The following is a 24,150-nucleotide window of genomic DNA, read 5'->3' on the forward strand; positions in this document are numbered from 1 at the left end:
ATAATTCTGAAAACAACAATGAATTAAAAAATATGCAATAAATTACGTAGATATATTTAAATGATCACGTGAAATATTTACCTAATGCATTTTCAGGAGGAAGATCAACTTCATCTGTATACAGATATTTCAAAAATGACTTATAAACGTCATGAGAAAACTGATCATGTTGAATAACGCTGCAAAACAATACATGGTAATGTGATTAAATGAAAATTTATAAAAAAAAAAATTCATTGTTACAAAATACCTCTGATTATTTTCTGTCCAACATTCTTGAAACATCGTCCTAAAATACTGACATCGTATTTTTAACACAGCCTTATGAACATGGATAGGTTTACCCTGCACTTGTATCGTCAAGTCACTTGTTGTCTACAATAGTATCAATATTAATCAATTTAGAATTTATTGATATATGCATATAAATATAAAAAAGAATGTATAAAGAATAAACATACAGAATCATCAAACGCCTGTCTCAAACAATCCACAATACTCATCTCTTCTGCTGCATAAAGAAATAGTGGGCGATGCATTACGCTTGGAGATGCATAACAGGCCAAAGCATCATGCAAATGTGCTAATGGGGTAGGTGTTGGTACAGTAATGCTTTGTCCACGACATTGACCCCACATGAATACTCTATGTCCTTCTCCAATTGCAACACTTATATGATTATAATGCAATGCTGCAATATCAGATACTCGTCCCATTTCTGGTACAGATAACTTTTGAATAAAAAATTAGTTAAAAATAATATCTCCTTGCATATTACATTCACTTAAGTTAGACAATCATAATTTTACCTTCATAGGAACACAAGCATTTGTTTTATTACCAAGGCCTAATTGACCATAACTATTACTTCCCCAAACATAAAGAACACCTTCGTCACTTAATGCTAGTGTATGTGCATAACCGCAGGCAACTTTTTCTAAAATCATTAAGAGGAACTTCTATATTGCAAGATACAGTAGTAGTGACGAAATTTTTTATTACAGGATATAGTACTAATATAATATATTTACCTATAACTATTCCTACTAAACCTGTAACTTTACATGGATTCAATTGATTGGTATAGCTTCCATTTCCTAATTGCCCAACCCCATTATGACCCCAGCCATAAATTTCACCGCTATTTGTAACTGCCATACTATAAGTCTGTCCACAAGTGATAGACACAACTTTTTTACCAGTTAAAGCGGAATTAATTTTTCGTGGTGCACTTTGATTAGAACTGATGCCACTACCTACTTGTCCACAATTGTTTTGTCCCCATGCATAAACCTGCACATATGTAAACAATCAATTGATTTTTTGCAGCACTAAATTCTTTGCTTATATTATATAATGTTATATCATAATGCATACTTCCTTTCTTTAAGACGATTATTCGATTACGAGATATACTTTTGTTTCTCTGTTACCTCTCCTTCATCCGTAAGAGCAAGAGAATGATGACTTCCACAAGCAATGTCTATCACAACTTTTTCGCTCAAAGGCATTCCTACATGAGTTGGAGCCAATCCATGATTTGATGATCCATTACCCAATTCACAGAAGCCATTATGTCCCCAAGAATACACCTTTGAAATATTACAAACAATTATGATATATATTAAACATTGATTTTATCAATATATTAGTATAAGTACCTCTCCTTTATTTGTAAGTGCTAATACATGAGGACCACTGCCATACGCAAAAGTTTTTACACCCTTTTCACAAAGGGCTTCTACTTTTTTAGGATGAAGAGTACTATGTGCATCTCCTGTTCCAAGACAACCAGTAATGTTGCACCCTAAACCATATACCATACCATCCTTTGTTACAATTAAAGCTTCATTACCTAAATTACCTGCAAGAGAAATCTTTTTTTAAATACCCAAACTAATCATCAATTATATTAGTAGGAAAGCAGCAAAGTAATTATATCACGTAAATGAAGATCAATGACAAATATGATAAAATATAGGAGAATTCATGAAACAAAGGAGTTGTCATAAAGCTGTCAAAAAAAGAATTACCATATACTACGGCCATTTGAATACTGGCAATGAATTTAGGTTCTAATAAACTAAAAATTGGCCAATTCTTTAAATCGGAGGAAGACATTTTATATATTGTAATTTTTTTTAATAAATTAACCTCTTTGTTTATACATCAAAATAATTTCACTCTGTAAACACCTTAACCTTCGCCGTGGCTCATCGCGAAAACGTCGGTAAACCCCTGAGTAACAAGATACAATGAGATCTGAAAATTCTTTACTATAGATAATTCCTCGACCATATATGAAAGATAAAATACCAAAATAGATTTAAGATAAAATTTCGAATCAGGAACTAAATTTTTCTTTAAACAAAAATGAATGAAAATATTCGTGTTTTTAGATTAATATTACATATATCATTAAGAAAGAATTAGCATGCATAAATGATATGGTGACGCAATTAAATGTAATAAAAAATGAATATAAAGAGTATTTCAAATTATTAAAAGAGGTTCTGGTGATTTCGATCACGTATCTCAATCCATAATTTAAAAATTTTATTGAGAAATATAATCGACATTTCTTTCCCCATTTATGTATTTGTCCATCAATTATGCATTCGTATCATTTGCCATTAGAAAAGAGAGACAATTAAAATTAAGTAAAATTAAGATTTATGTTCTTTTTTGTTTACATTTTTAATATCTAAATTAGTTACTTTGATTGGTCTCGAACTATCTTAAACTTTGGTTGGTTCGAATTATTCAAATAATGCTAGAGAACATCTACCGTGTATATGTCGTATAAGAAATAAATTACTAACTTTTGTACAAGCCACGAATAAGCCAAATCATTTCTCGTCAATATTTGTATTTTTTAATCTCACAATGTATTAATAAAATATAAGAATTTATAATAAATATTGTGCGAAATGGTTTTGTCATTTTGTGTTAAGAGATTTATTTTATCAAGAAGTAATGCACATAAAATACCAAAACGTAATGGATACATAGTACTGTAAGTCAACTATATTGAAATCGTTTTTATGAGGTTAAAGATATTTTATTTTCATCTATTACTGTTTATTATTTAAAATTTCTCTATTTTTCACTTATAAAATTCTCAAAAAAAAAAAAAAAAAAAAAAAAAGAAAAGAAAAAAAAGATTCTTTGACTACTTTCTTGATCTTTGAAAATAGTCTTCCAGAAATAGGCGAAGAATATCCACAACAAAATTTATTAAAAGAGGATAAGACACCAGAATTCAACAATATTACCATTGAAAAATGTATAACAGCGATTCGAAAACAAACTATAGAATGTGATAATCAAATACGAAAAATAGAAGCAGAATTACAAGGTTAGTAGACAAATGATTTATGCTTATTTATTTTTATTCGTAAAATAGTTATATTTTATCAATTTTGTAGAGATAATAACATAACAGTCAGTTATCTTGTTATTTAATGAGTTGATCATCAATAATAATAATGTTACATCTACTTATTCAAATAAACAAGATACGTATACTAATGTGTTATAGAATTTGTAAAAATTTTGCAGATAAGAAAGATGTAAATGTATTTAACGACATCTTATTCCCCTTGGAAGAAACATATGTTCCTTTGGGAATAACATGGGGTATAGCACAAACATTATATTATGGAAATCAAACTTTAATACCTACCAAATCGTTTATTGGTATCAATTTACGTGCTTTAAAAGCAATAGAAGCTAAATTTAGTAGCTTACCAATTTATGAAGCTTGTAAACGTACTAAAGAAAATAAAAATATCCAATTAACAAGTCAACAAGAAAGAATACTAGAAAAATACATAATGGAAGGAAAATTAAATGGATTGGAACTATCTAAAAAAAAGAAGGAATGGCTTACAAATAGTTATCGTATTTTATATCAACAAGAAATGGATTTTATAAAAAAATATGAGGTCAGTATTTTAACGAAGCATAATAAAAATGATAATAAAATTATTATCTTATAGAGTGCAACAAAACAATGTTCTTATACAATACAAAATGAAGATGGCGTAAAAGACTTTCCCAAGGAATTATTAGAAGCTGCAGCAGCAAATCCTGAACAGCCTCATATAGGTCCTTGGACTATCACTTTGCAACCACACATTCTTAAATTATTCTTAGGTAGATAAGTTTTATATTTTTCCAAATATTGCTTTTAAATTATTATTTAGCACTTGTAATTGAAATCATTTGTTTAGAATATTGTTCTAGTCGAATTTTACGTTGGAAAATGTGGAAAGCGAATGCAACGTTATTATCTCCCTCCGATGATAAAATGTTCCAAACAAATACTATATTAAGAGAAATTTATTACATGCGTAAGCAACAAGCAAATTTGTTCAAATATAAAACTTATGCTCATATGAGTATGATAACAAAAATGGCTGGTAGTTTGGAAGAAGTATACGATACATTTAACATCTTGTTAGAAAGTGGTAAGAGTTTTTTAATTTTTCATCTTTTATTTTTTATTTTTTTCTAACATCAAACTGTAATAACTAATATATTGTATTAGCTCGTAATGCTCAGGAATTCGAAATACAAAAATTGACTGAATTTGGAAATGAAAGAGGATTGGAAGGTTCCCTCAAGCCATGGGATGTCCACTATTGGAATAGACAATTTCACGACAATATTTATAAGTAATATAATAAAAAATTTCATACATACATACATACGTATATAAATTTATAAATTACGATAAATAGTAAATTATAAAATTATAAAATTATAAATGTTACAGATTTAAAAAAGAATCATTGAAAAATTACTTTCCACTACCAAAGGTACTAAATGGATTATTTGATTTACTTAAAGTAAATTTTGGTATAGAAATTGTTGAGAATAAAAAAGTAGACATTTGGCACAAGGACGTTTCTTTTTATGATGTATTTAATAGTAATGTATCAAGTACAGAACCAATAGCAAGTTTTTATTTAGATCCCTATGTAAGGGGTGAAGAGAAATCTCATGGTAGTCAAAACGCTGGAAATATGGTAATAATAAAAAACAGAAGTAAACGTTTGGACACAAAACCAATGTGTTCTTTAATATTTAATTTTCAACGTCCAAAGAATGAAAAACCTTCGTTACTTTCACTTGAAAACGTGCGGGCGGTATTTCAACAGGTAAAATAAATTATATTTAACTATAAAAAAATTATTGTTTCAAATAAAACATTCTTTCACATTATATGTTTAACATTTAGTTTGGTCATGCATTGTATCATATGACAGCTACAACCGATTATCCAGATATTTCTGGACTATCTTACGTAGAATGGGATGCAGCTTACATTTATGATTTTTTTCTTGAGAATTGGTATGTTTAATGTTTATATACACGAATGTGCATTTTCTAATATTGAAATTATTTTACAATAGGTTGTATGAACCATTGACTTTACAAAAGATTTCTGAACATTATGAAACAAAAGAAACTTTACCAGCTGAAGCAGTTGAATTCGTAAAAAATTCAAAACTACAATTAGCAGGATATAATTTATGTACAGATCTTCTTTTCTCACGACTTGACTTGGAAATATATTCAAGGTAAAATGTATCATGTGTGTGTGTGTGTGTTATAAGTTTACTGAAAATAAAAATGCTGAATGAAATTTAAACAAATGTTTAGTGAAGAATCTTGGACAGCTATTATGGATAGACTTTGGAAAGAACACTTCGTAATACCAATGGAAATAAACAATGTATTTATTTATTCTTTTAAATCCATTTTTTCTATGCGTTTGGCTACAAATCATTATAGGTAGGTCGATAATCTTTTTCTTTTTAATTTCCTATTCGAAATTATTATATATGACATATAATATCTATTTTTCTTCTCTACAGTCATCTTTGGTCAAAAATGATTGCAGCAGATATATATAGTGCATTTCAAGAAATACCTCTTGAAGACAAAACTAGTTATGAGGAAGTTTGCAAAAAATTCCAAGAAACATTTTTATCTTTGAATAGTACTTGTCCAACTAATGAAATTTTTAGAAGATTCAGAGGAAGGAATCCAAATCCCCAAGCATTGTTAAATAGTCTGAAATTATATAAAACTGAATAATAAAAAATTAAAAAATTACAGAACTTTCTCCTGAATATAAATTTCTAGATTTTCCATATACTGTTATACATAAATATCACTGTACATTATTCCTTCTTAAAAATAAAATTAAGATGCATAATTAAATATGTTTTAGAATTTAAGAGAATATAAGAAAATAAAAGAACTAAAAACTATATACATAAACTTAAAAAAAAGAATAATAAATTGAAATTCATCACATCCTGAAACATAAAAATTCATAAAACAAAAAAAAACTAGTGTCAAATTCAAAAGCAAGCAATATAAATTTAATTAGTATATATAATATAATATATAATAAATATAAAATGCTAAAAGCAGGATATTCTGAATTTGGATTAATAAATTAACAGTAAGTACCATATATGTAATAATATAGCTTGGGACAAAAGATATTAGTTCTTTTTATATATATGGGTGATAATACTATTAAATGTATATATACACATATGCACATATACATATATATGTTGTATTTACATCAGCTCTCCTTCAAGAAACAGAATTTTCATTAAATTTACAATAAAGCAACTACTACAATACTAATGAAAAGTAAAATAATAATTATCCAATAACCACAAGTACGATCTTTGTAACTAATGCTTTCTACTTGACGTGTTCTATTAATTAAAGATTGATCAGTCATATCCATGTGATCAGCCAAGTCATCGATTATTTCTATATCAATAAAAAATACATTAATAGATATAAATTGAATTATTGAATTATTCAATATAAATACTTTTTATTACCATTATGCTGATCTACTGTGTTGCTAATAGTTTGTCCTATTTCTTTTTGACGTTCTATTACTTTGCACAATTCTTCTAATCCTTTGTCTTGTTCTGATAAACAAAAGCAATTAATATTATATCATCTACAGATATGTAATAGCATAAAAAAATTCATTAAATAAGTCAATACCTTGTAAGACTTGTTCTTGGTAATTTTTAAAATTTTGCACATCTATGGGTTTATCATCATCATCATCTATGGCCCACGATGTTGTTCCCATATCAGCAAATGCAGATGTTCCCGATCTTAATAAATTGTTTCGGTTGGATAATAGAGATTTTGTTCTAGAGTCATAAAGCTTTTGTAATTGGATATCTTTACTTTGTAATAGTTCAATCTGTCTTGTTCTACGTTCTGCTTCTTCAATGGTTCTATATATCCTTGTATCTTAAGGAATATATCTTTATATGGCTTTGTAAGATATGTAATAACAAATATATGACAAGTGCAATAACAAATCAAAAGGATACATAGTTCTGGATTTGGAGGCTTCTTCAACTTTAGTTTTAAGTTGATAAATCTCTCTATTATACTGTTTTATACGTAAACGTATATTTGCAGACAAACTTGCATATGCTTGAGATGTTTCTGATTCTCGCTCACGCATAGTGAGTTGTTCCATAATTTCACGGAACAACTTCTCGCAAGCTTCATATTCTGTAAGCCTAATTGAGAATAAAATAAAAGTACTTTATTATAAAATACGAAAACTACAAACTGAAAGATCTTTATTAAAGGATAAAGTAAAGAAAAAGAGAGACAAAGCATTGTAATTAATGAACATCATACCAAGGATCATTGTCTTCTATATAAATGAGTGCCATCCTTAAAGATTTCTACAATACAAATAAGCTAAAATTATGATGATACATAAATATATATCGATATCTCCATCATAACCATAAATTAAATGTCCAAGATGATCAAATGATCTAGTGAACATCTAACAAGAAGAAAATCACGTTGATATATATCATGACGAATAGCCTTGATCCATCCAAGCAAGTCATCCCCCACACAACGTGGTACACGTAGTAAAATGTACAATGTATATAGAATGTTATGCTTTCACATTATTTACACACGTTCCCGTTGTACCTTAATAGTAGTCTAATATATCGATTTAATTTCAAATCCTTTTACCTACAACGTCTTTTTTTATAAAACTCCTCCTTATCTTGTTAATATCGTAATATCACGAAATATATATCTTTGAATGTAAAAAAAAGATATCAATCGAACGATATCGAAAGTAATTTTCTAATCATGGGCGATTCATTGCATTAAGCCGAATAAAACGTTATATCATATACCGCGCAAGCGTCTTATACTATGATTGGTCGCGATTAAAAGCGGTCAGGAGAAGGTTCATGCAAGTATGCGCGCGCATACGTTGGCAAAAGTAGGAAAGAGAGAAAAAGATTTAGATATAGTGCAAAAAAGAAACAAACAGATGATCACTGTAGAGAGAGAGAGAGAGAGAGAGAGAGAGAGAGAGAGAGAGAGAGAGAGAGAGAGGCAAAGAAAGAGAGAAAAGCAAAGACGAAAGAGTACATGCGCGTAATCTCGTCCGCGAGCAGAAAATTGTATTCAGTTGTATTTTCACTGTTGTCACATATCGAGAAAAGTAATTTACTCGTGTAAACCGAGCACGATTGAATGAACGCGAATAAGTGAGAAACGAGAGGAAAAGAAGACAGGTGTCGAACATGTCGCGTTGCTATGAAACTCGGTGATATTTTCGTCGAAAGGTAAAAAAACATAAGGAAAAAGTAAGAAGGATCGGTAGAACGCAAAAAAAAGATTTTCTCATATTATTTGTCGCGCGTGCGAGAAAGAGAGAGAGAGAGAGAGAGAGAGAAAGAGAAAGAGAGAGACAGAGCAGACCCTATTTCTCGGAAGGTCACACAAGGCAATATAGAAACTATCCATCGCGTTCGTTATATGTGTGGTGGTCCGAAAAAGATAATTCGAAGTGGGGAATCTTGAGAAACTTGATCTCGCTGAGACGGGTCAGCACGCATTGGTCGCGTAAAGGGGAGATCCTGACGCAAGTGCGAAGAGAGAACGGACAGGAAAAATCTAGATCCGGGTTGTGCGCGTATGCTACGATTTTGGAAGAACGATCTACAAATGGAGCACGGGTGCGTCCTTAAAACGAAAATGAGCGCAGAAATGAAGTATCGTTATTTTAGTATTGTTCTAAATATTGATTTTTAACGCTCGACTCCATCGAAGAGAGATATCTGAACTCTCTCGCTTATGCAAAAGTACAGAATTTTCTCATTGTTTTTCTTTCTCTTTTTTCTTTCTCTATTACATACATGCACACGTTCTTTAAATCGTTAAACGATTGACGATCATTTTTCTCTTCGAAAATAATACGTGCTTGAAATGTGACATACATGTATGAAATCGATCGTCCCCAGATCATACTATGAGTAGTACATTCGGAACGGAGGCATCAACGGTCGCGGTCTCGATGATTGACGATACGATGACCGATGCCACTAAGAATGTCGAAAATATCGTTGACAAGGAAGCGACACCTATTTTCTTGCAGACTCGAGCTGCTCAGGGCATAGCCGGTGCTTTTGTCTGGTTAGCTCTTTTTTTAACTTGCCAACAGGTATGTTTTCAATGTCAAAAGATAAATCGATTATACGACGATCTTCTTACAATATTTCGATCCTTTTAGATTTATCAGCATTTAAGATGGTATACCAATCCCACGGAACAACGATGGATAGTCAGAATACTATTCATTGTACCAATTTATGCTACTTATTCTTGGGTGTCCCTATTATTTTTCAATAGCGAAAGCTACTATGTTTATTTCTTTACTGTACGAGACTGTTACGAAGCATTTGTTATATATAACTTTCTGTCCTTATGCTACGAGTACCTGGGTGGTGAAGGGAACATTATGTCTGAAATAAGGGGAAAACCAATACGTTCCAATTGTTTGTATGGAACATGCTGCCTAGTTGGAAAGACTTATACTATTGGTTTCTTGAGATTTTGTAAACAAGCAACGTTACAATTCTGCTTGGTCAAGCCTGTAATGGCTTTTGTCATTATATTTCTTCAAGCATTTGGCCATTATAGAGATGGAGATTGGTCTCCAGATGGTGGTTATATTTATATAACAGTGATTTATAATATCAGTGTATCTCTTGCTCTTTATGGACTTTTTCTCTTTTACTTTGCAACAAGAGAACTGCTCACTCCGTTTGAACCAGTTTTAAAATTTTGTACTGTCAAAAGTGTCATTTTTTTGTCATTTTGGCAAGGTAATTTTTTCTTAGCTTTTCTTTATTAATAATTTTTTACAATCAATATTGCGTTAATTATTATCTGTTATCTCATTTCTAGGAGTGTTATTGGCCATTCTTGAAAAAGCGAATGTAATTTCACCAGTAATAGATAGCTTAGGTCAATCAACAAGCGCTGGTACAGTTTCTGCTGGTTATCAAAATTTTCTAATTTGCATTGAAATGTTGTTTGCTGCTATTGCATTGCGCTATGCATTTCCATATCAAGTATATTCAGCTGGTTGTGTTACTGACTCTAGAGGAAGAAGTGTGACAATGCAAAGTATTAGTAGCAGTTTGAAAGTATGTAACAGTACTATATTATATAGATCTTGAAAATTAGTTTTATCATAACAATATGTCAAATAAATTGTTTAGGAAACTATGAATCCAAAAGACATAATGACTGATGCCATCCACAACTTTCATCCACAATATCAACAGTATACGCAGTACAGCTCTGGTACGTCATATTTTATTAAAGATGATTGCACTACATGTTATTTAAATAATATTTTCAACTAATTAAGCAACATTATCAATGTGAACTGCCTTGATTTTTTATAGCATGATGTAGTGATTAATCTGAAATCATGTTCCATAATTTATCTATGTTGTTAATTTTGCATAAATTTATATTCAATATAATTATATATAAGTTATATAGTTATATATGACATAAGATGGATGTGAATGTTAGAATGAAAGGTGTGTTCCTGCTAAATGCAATGAGTTATTATCAATATAATATAGCTTAAATAATGCAGTCGTCACATTAATTTAACTTCTGTTTTTATATAAAACTTGAATCTTATCCATAATTGCAATTTGATTTAAACATTGAATATTACAAAATCATTCAAACATATCAAACGATATTGTATGTAAATAAAATATCTAACTAACATTCATTGGAAAAAATGGGAATTAAGTATGCTGCCATTTTGCTAATAAAAAAATCACTAGTTCCAGCTTCTTTTGATTTGCGCTAATGTTTTAGATTCAGCTTTGTTGATGGCACTTTATTTGCTATTTTTCAGACGTTAATACCAACTTGCCGTATGAAAAACTATGACACAGTGAGCCATCATTTTTTTAATTACAAGAAATTGGACATTGGGCTTTATGCAAGTTTAAATGAAGATTGAACATTATATATAATATAACAAAACTTTTTCTATATTAATAATACATATTTATTTAATGATTTAAATGAAAATCTATTTACAGAATTAAAGGTCAGCTCTCTCTCTGCTTAGAATATTGTTAGTTGTGTCAAAACATTGTCAACATACATAGATAGGCATGATTCATTGATTTCATGATTAACAATTTCTTCTGTAAAATAGAACTTAAGCACTTAACACAAAAGCACTTAGAAAAATGGTGTACTTATATATGTTGCTTTTAAATAAATGAAAAATATATATAACAGCTGATGTATTTTTTTTCAATAACATGAAAATTGAATTCAAAGCTAGAATAATAAAATATAGATGATATAAGATGATGATATAGCATGAAAACATGGGTGCAAGTTTATTCAGCATGCAAACATACAATTTCGTCTAGTTTATTTGAATGTATTATTTTTATATTTTTACTCTGTCATATGTTCTTTATAAATGTAGTGGCTTGAAATTATCGATTTGTCTTGCAACAATCTGCATGATGTTCTTGCAAATAAATATATCATTATTTCTACAAATTTTTCTCTGTTAAAATTTATAAATTAAATTTAGCTATAAAATAATTTAAGAATTTAAACGAACTGTTTGGTGTTCATTATAATTGTAATTAATAATTGTTAATTTACACTAAATACTTTACTTAAATATATCACTCAAGCAGGCATGATTTTGTCTGTGATAATATGTAACATAATGTAACAAATAGGAGGACCGAAGGGGCAACGTGGTATGAGAGTATCCAGCTTTGATCCTGATGATCCACAAAATATGCCAGTACCACCACCACAGAGACGTAATACTTCTCATCAACGAGTTGCAACTATCTCACAAAATTATAATGAAAAAACTATGTTATTGAGTAGCGATGATGAATTTCAATAAATATGGAAAGTAATTGATTAAATGCAGAGCTTACACAGATGACATATATTAAATTATATATATATATATATATATATATATATATATATATATATATATATAAATTTATGTTATTATAGTAATATGGAATTATTACTAACTAAGAATCTGCTTACAGTGATTAAATACATTCTTTTAATTGTACATCATTAGATAGGAATATGACTTGCTCATGAGAAAATACTGAGAGATAGAAAAAAATCATACGGTGTATATATGCACCGTATTCTAATAGTTCCATACCATTACATTCATGTTAATACATGTATTATGTTATACCATATAAACATAGTATAGAAGATATTTATTTTAATATGCTGACATGATTAAAACAGTTATCTATAAATGTGGCTACTTTGTAAAGCTACAACAAACTTTATTTTAGGATAAAATTGAATTCATAAAGACTACCTGTATAGTACTTAACTTTAAATAGACACTCGCGTTGTTATATTACTTTTCTATAATTTATCAGTATTTTTCTGAGAAGATCAGAATTATTTAAGCATTTCCACATTGATATGATCCTTTATCAAAACTGCAATATTTTGTTAAGAAATATTCACATGACTTGCGATAATAAGCAAAGTATAAAATTTATTAAAGGTACTTATAATTATATATAAATGTAAGTCACAAAAACTTTTGCGTCCTAGATTAAAGAACTAATAAATGTATATATTGTTAACATAAATTATATTTAATATAACGTAAAATAATTCAAAGTTTTCCTTCAAGATAATTATTGCAAGTAAAAAAACGTTCAAATAACGATCACAAAAGGGAGAAACAATAATTGATAAATAATATCTCAGATATAAATAAATATAAGTATCTGATGTTTTATGTGTATAGAACTTTATATTCTCCTTATTATTGTAAATACATATTTACAATCTCTAGTATTTAATAACAAAAGATTAAAATATATTATTCATATTTTTAAAATATTTCATTGCAATTTGTTCAAAATAAAACTACATCTTTTTTGTAAGAAATATCTATTAATATAATTTTGTAAAATTTTATGTTACACACATATTTTTTATAATTAAATTATAAATTATTAACAAATTAAATTCAAATTTATAATCATATGTAGATAATTACTAGATAAATGAGTATAATATATTTCTGTAGAAATGTCTGATTTAATCACTTTAATTTTGCAAAGAAATATGAACAAATATTGAAAATTGTATGAAATATGTATTATTTTTTAATCGACATAAGCTATAGTAAAAAGTGAATGTAATGTACCTGTGAATATATTATTCTGTATCTGTCTATAATTAGAAAAGTATTAAATATATAATGTTAGTTTAATATCAATGCAATATAGTTATTTAATAAGAATATTTTTATCGCCTTTCTTTAAAATAATTCGTATTATAGTTTACGTAATTTTTATTTTATTTATTATTTGCTATTGATTGTTACCAGTTATTGTTAAATAATAATTAATTGAAATATTCTTTAAATAAAATGCGTATTTTTACTCATCACGTGCTAGAACAGCTGATCAATTGATTAGAATAATATCTTATCATTGAGTAACTCAACAACAAAAAATACCTTCTTAATATTCACATTAACATTTATACTCATACGTTACATGTAAAATGAATGTTTACGTAAAAATATATAGAAACGAAGTCAAAAAAAATAGCGGAAATAGAAATTAATTTTTGAGGTTATTTAGTTTTCGAATAAATCTTAAAATTCTTATTATAAATGACTGTATGTGAAATTACGTCGCCTAAGTTTTCAAGATAAATTCAGAGAGATGACCATTCTTTGTAAATTTCTTGCAACTAATATTATTCATCGTAAATCTACATATTTTTATACTCCTACATGGCAAAAATATTTACATACGATTTGGACCTCATCGAAAAGTGTATCAAAAAAAACATGTACTTTAACTGGTTTACGATGCCAAACAACGAAAGTTTTAAAAACAAATGTTCGAGATATTCCTACCAAAAAGATATTAAAAACAAAAAAAGAATCAGATCTTAAAAAATTGATTATTTTAGCGACACCTGAAAAATGGAGGTTATTTAGTGCTATTGCTTTTTTAATAGTATCATCTACTGTAACAATGGCAGTTCCTTTTTGCCTAGGAAAAGTAATTGATACCATTTATAATGTGAATATAGAAAAAATGACAGAAAAATTAAATCAATTATATCTAGTGTTACTGGGGGTATTTATTATTGGCGCTTTTAGTAATTTTTGTCGTGTTTATCTAATGTCAACCACAGGCCACAAAATTACGTACTCTTTAAGGAGAAAAGCATACACAGCCATCCTCAGTCAAGAGACTGCAATGTTTGATATAAAAAGTACAGGAGAACTTGTAGGAAGATTAACTGGTAAATTTTATACGTATATGCTATTTTTCATCATTTATCTTTTTTTTTAAATATACATTTTAATATAATATAATATAGGCAAATAGAAAACACATGTTAATTAAAATATTTTATTATTTTCAATTATAACATAATATATTAGTTTATATTGATATTATTATGTTATTTATAGGAGATGCTCAATTAGTAAGTTCTGCAATTACTAGTAATGTATCAGATGGCTTAAGATCTTTAATTATGACAACAAGTGGAATATCAATGATGTTCTATGTATCTCCACCATTAGCTATTGTTGGTTTGTCAGTGGTACCTATTGTTGCTGGTACAGCTATTATTTATGGACGTTTTTTAAAGAAAATCTCAAGAAATGTACAAGATAGTTTGGCAGTATTAAATACAGAGGCAGAAGAAAGAATTAGTAACATAAGAGTTGTTAAAGCTTATGCACAAGAAGCTCAAGAAGTTAAAAGATATAGTTCTAAATTGCAAGACGTTCTTAAATTATGTTATAAAGAAAGTTTATATAGAGGCATATTTTTTGGTATAACAGGTTTATCTGGAAATGTAATTGTATTATCTGTTCTTTATTATGGTGGAGTTATGGTATCTGATTCAACTATTACAATCGGAGATTTAAGTGCTTTTTTATTGTATGCGGCATATGTAGGAATATCAATGAATGGATTATCTTCATTTTACAGTGAATTGAACAAAGCTTTGGGTGCAAGTTCACGTTTATTTGAATTAATTGACAGAAAACCAAAAATACTTATTCAAGGTGGTAAAATATTGGAGAATAAATTGACGGGTGATATTGTGTTTCAAAATGTAAACTTCTTTTATCCTACAAGGGAAAATTCACTTATCCTTTGTGATTTTAATTTACATATACCAAAACATTCAATAACAGCTATTGTTGGCTCATCTGGCTCTGGAAAATCTACAGTAGCTATGTTATTATTAAGACTTTATGATCCGTGTAAAGGAAGAATATTATTGGATAATTATAATATCAGAGAGCTCGATCCAATTTGGGTAAAATCACAGATTGGTGTAGTTCCTCAGGAACCAATTCTCTTTAGTGGTACTATAAAAGAAAATATTGTGTACGGTACAGAAAATGTAATAGAACATGAAATAGAAGAAATTGCAAAAGAAGCACATGTCTTAGAATTTACACAGAAAATGAAGGATGGTTTAAATACTATTGTTGGAGAAAAAGGCATTACACTTAGTGGAGGTCAAAGACAAAGAATTGCTATTGCAAGAGCTTTAATGAAGGTATAAGCATTTTAAATTATCTTAAATTTATATATGAATATGTTGTATATAATCTAACATGATATTTTTTATATATTCGTTCAGAAACCAACAATTTTAATTTTGGATGAAGCAACTAGTGCATTAGATGCTGAAAGTGAACATTTTGTTCAAGAAGCATTAGAACGTGCTACTCATGGAAAAACAGTACTCACTATAGCTCATAGACTCAGTACAATAAAAAATGCTGATAAAATTGTAGTGATAGATCAAGGAAAAGTTGTAGAGACAGGAACATATAACAATTTAATGAGTTTGGATCAAGGTCATTTTAAGAACTTGGTGAAACATCAAGCTTTCACATAAATTAAATTAAAGTAGATCAACATTTTTATCAGATTTTAAATCATTTTTTGCACATAGTGTACATTTGTGTATATTTAGTATATTATTATTTAGTTGTCTCAGAATAAAAATGATAATAATAATAAACAAATATATACATTTATAAATTAGATGATGGGTGTTTGTTTATTTTTATTTAGAAGCAAGAATGAATCTCAGAAAAATATATGTTATTTACTTTTATCCACATTGGATGTTAAATAATATAAACTTCCTATAAAAATATTGAATGACTTATATTTTACATAATAATAACCATTAACAATAAAGCACAAAATACTGTAATATAATAAAGTGATACATATTTTATGTTTTTTTAAAAGTTAATTTTAGGAGAGGGATGTAAGAATGAATTATGAAATCAATGTAAAGATGTATAATACCATGTATTATGTTTTCTTACGTACAATAATCTATATGTCTAAAATTCTTGATGGTACCCAAGCCTTAAATATAATGCATGTAGTTGAAAATTTGCTGTTGTAGTATTATACAGAACAATATGGTTGAAGTCATTTTGATAAAAACATAGACTGGTTTTAATATGTCTTTAATCTATAAGGCAGATGTTATAAATAATTCCATTTTGGTAATATTCCTCATGTATTTTGCTATAAAACAATATACACAGCTAATTTAAGTTATTCATGTTCTTATAATAATATTACTCTATATAACCTTTAAATTAATATGCCATAGTACGATATAATTACTGTATAATTTATCATCTTGTTATTTTTTATTACCTCTTGTTTCCAGTCAAAGTTCAGTATACATATGTCATTCAAACATATTTGGTTACATCAGTATATATGTACTGAACTTATATATATATACTTTCAAAGTTAGCTATATTCTTATATGAATATTTTAACCCATCTTTCCTTTATAAAAAGCATAGCAAGGCATGGAGAGAGCAATGCTATCTTTCTAGTTACAAGAAATAATGCTTGTCCTTGCTATATTTTTTATCTTGTAGCAAACACGCATAATAGAGACATTCATTCATTGATGATAATCTAAAGTCATATTGGAATCCACTCTGATCATCAACTACAGTTGTTATAATTCAAATATTTGTATCTCAGTCAACTTTTACCAAAGTCCGTCTTACAATGGAATTGTTGGATAGCTTTCCAAAATAATGTGAATTAAACACTTTCAAATATCATTATTTTGAAAAGTTCTATGTGTTTCTCTGTATAAGACAACCTTGAAGCCGGCTTTACGATCAAGGCTTGTATTAAAATGATCTTATAAAGGCTACAGTCATATTTTCAACTAATTGTATGACTTAATCACAATTGGCTCATATAAATAATCGTACATATTGGTTTTCTGCAACTTTATTATAAACTGGAACTATTAATAAGTCTTTACTTTTGTATTACAATAGTCATACATATTAGAAAGAAATACGACTCTAACCTAAGCAAATATATATCAACAGTATTTATATAAATCTACATTGAAATTTTTACAAAGTGCATTCAAATATGTATCAATCCCTGATCATAAAACAAACTTTTAATATTATAATGTTTTAGGAAAAGGCAGTGTTTTGTTATTTTCAAAACTTTCCAAATCAATTTTTATACACTCTTGCATAAATATCAGAATGTAATCAAATATATCACAATTACAATTAATAAAGCAGCAAATATGTTTAATAGATATATCCAAAAATAAAGTGTTGAAAAATAATATACTGTTAAAAAGTTTAACAGAATTTTTTGAGAAATAATAATAGATCAGAAATAATACTATTACTAAGGATACTGTAAAGATATCTTTTTTCGTGCGCACGTTTGTTTTTCGCGTAAATTTCTGCTTTAATGGTTGTAGTTAAAATAGAAATGATTTGTGAAAAAAACCAATATTTATTTTATACAGTCTACATTAACTTTTAGCTAGCTCTATTGTTTCCTGTTCCATTGGTTCACCTTGAAACATTGATAATGATTCATCATCGTCTACATCCATCAATTCCATTGAACCACATTCATTTTTACACACAGTACTATCTACTACCAAAGAGTCATTTTCTTTTATTTTACAAGTACTTTTTGTCTTATTACCTTCAATGTCTCCTAAATCATGATTCTTAATAGAAATTAATTTTTCTTTAATTGTTGATTGACAATTAGTATTCAATGCATCATTTTTCACTTCTTCTATTATTTCCACAGGTGCTGATATATCGTCTACTTTTCTTATATTAGGTTCAGGATCTTTAGGTTCTTCTATTATAGGAATTGGATCAGGTACTATGGATTTTATAACTTTGCTTTCATCTTCTAAAGCTTCCACTATTGTAACACCACTTTTGTCAGAATTAGAATTATTAATATTCTCTGTGACATCACTGCCTTTTGAATCTGGATCTTCTATCACAGGTTTTACATCTTCCGCCGTTAATTCCGTAGCTTCAGCATTTTGTTTTACATGTTCTATATCTAAAGTTTCATTATTAGAAATATCCATTGTGATTTCTTTAGAATCTTCCATATTTTGTAATATTCCTGAAACCATAGCATTGCTTGTCAATAATGTAGTACTTGTACATTCTTCAGACGAGGCTACAACATCTGTCTCCAATTCATAAGATTTTAAAGGTGTACATCTTATCTCTTCCGAATTAATCATGGAACAAGAATTTTCAATACTTTTATTTTCTAAGGTTAATACTCTTCTACCATCTATGCTTTGTATATTTCCTTGAACATTTTCTTGTACATCCGGAATAACAGATTCTGAATTTAATTTTTCATCCACTTTATCAATATCTGTTTTTAAAATATTTTCTTCTGCTGCGCTTGGAAGCATAGTATTATCAGTAGTTATAATTGTCTTCAATTCTGAGCTTGATTTTAATTCTTCAGTTGTTGTCACAGAATTTGCTGGTTCATCTTCCGCATTCATGACCAATGTATCACTGTCTATTTTTTCTTTCGCCTTAGGATCATCTAAACAAAATTTGGGTATTTTCGAGTCACCCAATGAAAAGTCCTTAGCTTGAAAAGTTGTTTGTAATTTTTTTGTAGAATCTGTGACATCACTATCCTCACCTTCCAAATCTAAACTTGGTTGTGAACTTGTGTCTTCATTCATAATAGCCTCCGGTACATCATTGACAATACCTGATGCTTCAGGAGTTATTGTAGATAAGTTTTGCATACCTGGAGCGGTTGTCGAATCCTGTGGCTGAACTTGGGAGGTTAGATTAGTAACAGATGAAAATTCTGAGGAAGTTTCAATGAAATTAGACACTGGACCCTCTGATCTGGATGTGGATAAACCATCTTTTTCTTGATTCTCATCCGTTCCAAATACACTCTTTACTACTGTCGCAGATGGAATAACAGTATGTAATAAAGGTGTTTCATTTTCCACAGTATGTACACTAATGGTTACTGTGGAAGTACAATCTTTTTCCCAATATTCCATTTCAACATCTTGTGATGGTTGTGTTACAGGTGCAGCTTCATCTACAGAGCCATTGACCATACTGTCTCCATTTTCACTACGTCGTGCTATTGGGCCAGGTTCTCTCGTTGATACTACTAATATGTTCTTCTCAATTGCACGCATGAATTTGTCTACACGATTATATTCTTTCCGTGGTGCAGTTAGCAGCTCACAGATCCGTTGAACAGTAAATGGTGCATTAGCAAACGATTCTAGTCGTTCCAGAAGATTGCTTTTCATTGTGTCATAATTAAAGTGTTCAACATTAGGACAAGGTGCAAGTTCCAAAGTCGGGCAGCTCTCGTAGAAATCTGTCATTACGCGAGTAAGTTTTTCTCTGAAAAGTGTTTTTATCATTGACCACTGATAAACCGGATCACCTGTTTTGGCAACCCAACAAAGATAATCTTCCAATTCTCGCGGTATCTCAGTTGGTCGCATTTTCTGAAATTCGTCGAGAGCTTGTAATACATCCTCCAAATTTTCCATCTTCCTCGCCTACAACACCCCTCCACCTCCTCCGTTCAACCAACAATCGAAATCAAGGATTTGCGTGAGTTACTTCCGAAAACCTTCTGTGAAATTTCTTACGAGAAACAACGAAAAACGCAAACACACCGGGTGCAAAACAGCAACAATGAAGGGGAGGACGGAGTAGTTACAGGAATACCAACTTACCAACGATATAATATTACTAGCATCTCCTATAAGCAAATATTTCAATGATTTATCAAAAATGATTATGTAATCATGATTACGAATACTGATTGGATATTTTTTATGGGTGAATGAAGATTTTTAATAATATAGAATAGTGCGCGCTGGCGCGATTGTTTTTTTTTCATTATTTACAATTTAAATCTTTGCTTCAACAGTTCAATATCGGTACGATATATAATTTAAAAATAAAACTGATAATCTATTTTCAATTCTTTATTTCAAAACACGTTACAAACACGTTTTGTTTAATATTTAGAAAATTAATATTTAAAGAATTTTAGCGATTATCTTTTTTATTTCTATTTTAATAAAATCAATAATTTATATTCCGTACAAAATGTACGTTCTATTATCCTCACATAATCTATTTTTAGTAGAAGCATAAATTTTATTTTTGAACCTGTATGATTATACAGACGAACTAATTATTAGAAATGAAACATTTTTGATCACACATGCAATTTGTATTGTAGATTTTATCGATTAAAAAATTTCTCTCATTACAATATTGTTATTGAATTATATACTTATTAATATTCTTTGTTCATATAATCAGGGTAAAAGATATTATACACTTTATTGAAATATTTTTAATATAAGTTTTGACAGTATATTCAATAGCAATAAAAGATCAATACATCATATATTAGTAAAAGTGCACATGTAGATATATAAATATAATATGTATCATCTACAATCACATATGACACAATGTTTTAGTAACACAGAGATTTGATCTGATATTTTTGCGATTCAGTAAGATTATTTAACATATATGTGTGTGTTATAACGACATAACATTATTATTTATAATATTTATAATTTTTTGTCATAAGTTATCCTTTAAGTACTCACTTAGCGAACAACAATAATCCTATGATTGCGCGTTCGAAAGTCATAGAGGTCCCATTCGTATTTCAGTCTTGACACATATGGATCACTTCTATGGTTCACAGTTACTATGATCTTTTTCTACAATGATCCAAAACGTTGTCTATGTCTCTTTCAAACACACAATATTCCTCTACTGTTGCAATTTAATGAATAACTTATACAAAATTGAAGTATAACTTTTTTTTTGTTTCTTAAAATGTGACTTTTTAAATATAATAGAATACATTTTGTTGAAGATTTAATTATGATGAATTCAAAACACCCCTCTGCAATGAGTACTGAAAGACTCTACAAAATTACATGGATATCCAACACTTCAATTACATCTCATAATGGAAGAACAATTAACATTAATTAATGATACAAGTATATTTAAATATAAAAAAAACTGTTGTTATCAGGAAGAAGTAACACTAATTAAATAAAAGTATAAGTTATAATAGGATATAAATAATCTCTATGATTATTATGATGGTACTGCATTATTTTTGGTACTAAATAAATAAAAATCATAAATAAATAAAATATAAATAATAAAATATTAACTCGGGCCACAAAATTTTTATTGCACGTAATAATGTGCATAACTCTTAAAAATTAACGGTGTAATAATCTATTTAATATGTATATATATTGCATCATGGAAAAGATCATAGCAACAACAAAATTACATGTAAGTTAATTTAGAATTATTGAAAACTTACTTTTAATATTCATGTAAATTCACTCTAGACAGACCTTAGTTAATTACAACTATCCAATAAATTTTTTATTAATAGTGAATTTATGGAATTAAGCAGGAATTACCACATAAAGTTATTTTATATATATTTTTTGAGTATTTAAACATCCACAACCATTTTTTTGTGAATGTCTGTATTACCAACAACCTAGAAAAATAATTTTATTGGCAATACGAATAAGCAATGCTGATATTATATTTATAACATATAATTTCTTACCGAACAAAATTCTTCAAAACTGATCTTGCCATCTTCATCTTTATCAGCAAATAATATAGTTTTATCAACAATTTGCTGTAATTGTGTGTCTTTTAAATTATTTCCTACCATCATTTTTAATACTTGAAACAATTCTCCATTGCTTATAAAGCCATCATTATCCATGTCATAAATTCTAAATGCAAATCGTAGTTTACTTTCTTTATCACCCTGTAGAATTATATATGTATATATATATATATATATATATAAATGTATATACTCAAGGAGATATCAAGGAATAAATTATACATAATCAATAGCTTTTATTAGATAAACATACCAAATGCTAACCTTAACACTAAACTGTGAAACTCCATGAATAAATTCTTTGAAATCTACTTCACCATTACCATCTGCATCAAAAATGTCGATGACACGTTGAACTAAAGGGTTTTGTTGTAACTCGGGTAAGGACATGAACTCATCAATACTAAGTGCACCACTGTTGTCCAAATCTAGCTTCCGAAAACGTTTTCCCAATCTTCTAATTTCATCCACATCAACTAAGTCATCAAGCATATTATTAAGAATATCATCAATTTAATATTTATTTACTACATTAAAATTAATTCATATACTCTATATAAATATCTATGCAATCCTAATTAAATGTATATAAGATTTTAAAATAAATATGTGATCTGCATTCATATTTATATTATATGTCATTCAAATTAATATTTACAATGATGCTAATCATTTCTAAATAATTTAATATTTAATTAGGTAAATAAAAATATATCGTAATAACAATAAACAATTATTTATTATAAACTATGAAAGCAAGGCATCAATATCAAAATATTAACATAAGGCATAAACATTAAAATTGAAGCAATATCACTGACTTACAGTTTGAGCATAATTCCATAGGCAGCGAACTTTCGTTACCCTATAAAATAAGCAATTCAAGTATATATTTAAGATGCGATGAAATATTGTTACAAAAATATATAAGGTAATAATATTTTTATAAAGATTTTTTTTTTTCTCATAAAGTTCAAGTTCAAGATGTTCATGAAGAAATATGAAAAATAAATGTATATATTTGAATATATTAAATTAATCGATAATATATTGGCAATAGTGATTATCTTAATATCAAATATATTTAGTTACCATTATGAATCTATAATATTGTTAATATGTTTCGTAAATATTTGTACGGGCGTTAAAGTTAATTATTAGCAGCAGGTTAAACTGTATGGCAAACGACCAAACTAGCTAAAAGCATAAAATAAAAAATATAGATAGCGATGTATCAAGATTTCGTTGTATTTAGCGAATAGAATATGAAACGCACTCTGTTAGGAAAAAACTAAAAACTCATTAAGAAAGAAGAAGAATTTCCAAATTACAAAATAAGATACATGAAAACAATTATAAGTTAAATAACCGAATGACTTTGTCTTATTTTAAATTTACATGATTTCATAAATCGTATCTTCATGAGAGATTCACCGATATTTGATTGGTCGAAGATTTACAGCCATATTATGTCTGCCCATGAGTATATAATATAAATAAAAAGAATTATTTATAGTGTTTAAGATTTAAATAATATTTTTTCCAAATGAATTTTCTTTCGAAATGAAAATAAAATTATAAATGAAATTGAAAGAAATGCATAAATAAAGAAGTAAAAATTATTCTTACACATTCTTTTCATTGG

The 24,150-nt window shown here is 28.3% G+C and overlaps 7 protein-coding genes across 16 annotated transcripts in view; 3 read left to right on the top strand and 4 right to left on the bottom strand.

Annotated features, from left to right (window-relative positions):
* The window catches only part of LOC127065665 (RCC1 and BTB domain-containing protein 1-like), a 5,341-nt gene extending 2,687 nt beyond the window's left edge, over positions 1–2,654 (bottom strand). For 3 of the 5 annotated variants that reach the window (XR_007782157.1, XR_007782156.1, XM_050998363.1), the window contains exons 1-9: positions 2,034–2,654; positions 1,662–1,864; positions 1,434–1,592; positions 1,032–1,293; positions 810–937; positions 462–731; positions 251–375; positions 82–179; positions 1–6 (exon numbers count right to left, since the gene is read on the bottom strand). The exon at positions 1–6 is cut by the window's left edge and continues 125 nt beyond it. Coding sequence is in view for 3 of the 5 variants with exons in the window: in XM_050998363.1 (XP_050854320.1) it covers positions 1–6; positions 82–179; positions 251–375; positions 462–731; positions 810–937; positions 1,032–1,293; positions 1,434–1,592; positions 1,662–1,864; positions 2,034–2,121 (1,339 nt within the window). In the remaining 2 variants the exon portion in view is untranslated. The remainder of the gene's footprint in view (positions 7–81; positions 180–250; positions 376–461; positions 732–809; positions 938–1,031; positions 1,294–1,433; positions 1,593–1,661; positions 1,865–2,033) is intronic. The other 2 variants (XM_050998365.1, XM_050998364.1) reach the window with 2 other exon arrangements.
* Positions 2,655–2,790: 136 nt separating this feature from the next.
* On the top strand, positions 2,791–6,132 carry LOC127065657 (uncharacterized). The gene is made up of 11 exons (XM_050998311.1): positions 2,791–3,016; positions 3,198–3,358; positions 3,562–3,947; positions 4,002–4,158; positions 4,236–4,472; positions 4,553–4,679; positions 4,781–5,165; positions 5,246–5,358; positions 5,421–5,588; positions 5,671–5,802; positions 5,886–6,132. Exons 1-11 carry the CDS (start codon positions 2,931–2,933, stop codon positions 6,106–6,108), a joined length of 2,175 nt encoding a protein of 724 aa, XP_050854268.1. The 5' UTR covers positions 2,791–2,930; the 3' UTR covers positions 6,109–6,132.
* LOC127065676 (syntaxin-8) lies at positions 5,730–8,301 on the bottom strand. Of its 2 annotated transcripts, XM_050998396.1 has the most exons (6): positions 8,068–8,301; positions 7,714–7,760; positions 7,395–7,589; positions 7,054–7,295; positions 6,882–6,974; positions 5,730–6,807 (listed from the first exon to the last, which is right to left on the bottom strand). In XM_050998396.1, exons 2-6 carry the CDS (start codon positions 7,746–7,748, stop codon positions 6,647–6,649), a joined length of 726 nt encoding a protein of 241 aa, XP_050854353.1. In that variant the 5' UTR covers positions 7,749–7,760; positions 8,068–8,301; the 3' UTR covers positions 5,730–6,646. The 2 variants fall into 2 exon arrangements, with proteins under 2 accessions (XP_050854353.1, XP_050854351.1); XM_050998394.1 differs by having other exon boundaries at positions 7,714–8,287.
* Positions 8,302–8,416: 115 nt separating this feature from the next.
* Positions 8,417–12,332, top strand: LOC127065668 (transmembrane protein 184B). 4 transcript variants are annotated; one of them, XM_050998378.1, is made up of 6 exons: positions 8,417–9,194; positions 9,354–9,553; positions 9,623–10,217; positions 10,300–10,541; positions 10,617–10,701; positions 12,135–12,332. In XM_050998378.1, the coding sequence occupies exons 2-6, from the start codon at positions 9,362–9,364 to the stop codon at positions 12,308–12,310; spliced, it is 1,290 nt and encodes a 429-aa protein (XP_050854335.1). In that variant the 5' UTR covers positions 8,417–9,194; positions 9,354–9,361; the 3' UTR covers positions 12,311–12,332. The 4 variants fall into 4 exon arrangements, with proteins under 4 accessions (XP_050854335.1, XP_050854333.1, XP_050854336.1 ...); XM_050998376.1 differs by having other exon boundaries at positions 8,418–9,068; XM_050998379.1 differs by having other exon boundaries at positions 8,418–8,675.
* Positions 12,333–13,778: 1,446 nt separating this feature from the next.
* On the top strand, positions 13,779–16,504 carry LOC127065661 (ATP-binding cassette sub-family B member 10, mitochondrial). The gene is made up of 3 exons (XM_050998323.1): positions 13,779–14,727; positions 14,900–16,008; positions 16,093–16,504. Exons 1-3 carry the CDS (start codon positions 14,136–14,138, stop codon positions 16,351–16,353), a joined length of 1,962 nt encoding a protein of 653 aa, XP_050854280.1. The 5' UTR covers positions 13,779–14,135; the 3' UTR covers positions 16,354–16,504.
* Positions 16,505–16,759: 255 nt separating this feature from the next.
* Positions 16,760–20,540, bottom strand: LOC127065659 (serine/threonine-protein phosphatase 4 regulatory subunit 2). Of its 2 annotated transcripts, none has more exons than XR_007782153.1 (2): positions 17,139–20,538; positions 16,760–17,003 (listed from the first exon to the last, which is right to left on the bottom strand). XR_007782153.1 is itself a non-coding variant. In XM_050998317.1 (2 exons), the coding sequence occupies exons 1-2, from the start codon at positions 20,347–20,349 to the stop codon at positions 18,292–18,294; spliced, it is 1,956 nt and encodes a 651-aa protein (XP_050854274.1). In that variant the 5' UTR covers positions 20,350–20,540; the 3' UTR covers positions 16,760–18,291. The 2 variants fall into 2 exon arrangements, 1 of the variants encoding a protein (XP_050854274.1); XM_050998317.1 differs by having other exon boundaries at positions 16,760–19,358; positions 19,461–20,540.
* Positions 20,541–21,165: 625 nt separating this feature from the next.
* LOC127065679 (calcineurin subunit B type 2) lies at positions 21,166–23,891 on the bottom strand. The gene is made up of 6 exons (XM_050998399.1): positions 23,782–23,891; positions 23,598–23,702; positions 23,331–23,370; positions 22,770–22,981; positions 22,437–22,646; positions 21,166–22,364 (listed from the first exon to the last, which is right to left on the bottom strand). The coding sequence occupies exons 2-6, from the start codon at positions 23,598–23,600 to the stop codon at positions 22,317–22,319; spliced, it is 513 nt and encodes a 170-aa protein (XP_050854356.1). The 5' UTR covers positions 23,601–23,702; positions 23,782–23,891; the 3' UTR covers positions 21,166–22,316.
* Between the last annotated feature and the right edge of the window lie 259 nt (positions 23,892–24,150).

The sequence above is a fragment of the Vespula vulgaris genome, chromosome 8 (assembly GCF_905475345.1).
Source record: "Vespula vulgaris chromosome 8, iyVesVulg1.1, whole genome shotgun sequence".
Classification (NCBI taxonomy): Eukaryota; Metazoa; Arthropoda; class Insecta; order Hymenoptera; family Vespidae; genus Vespula; species Vespula vulgaris.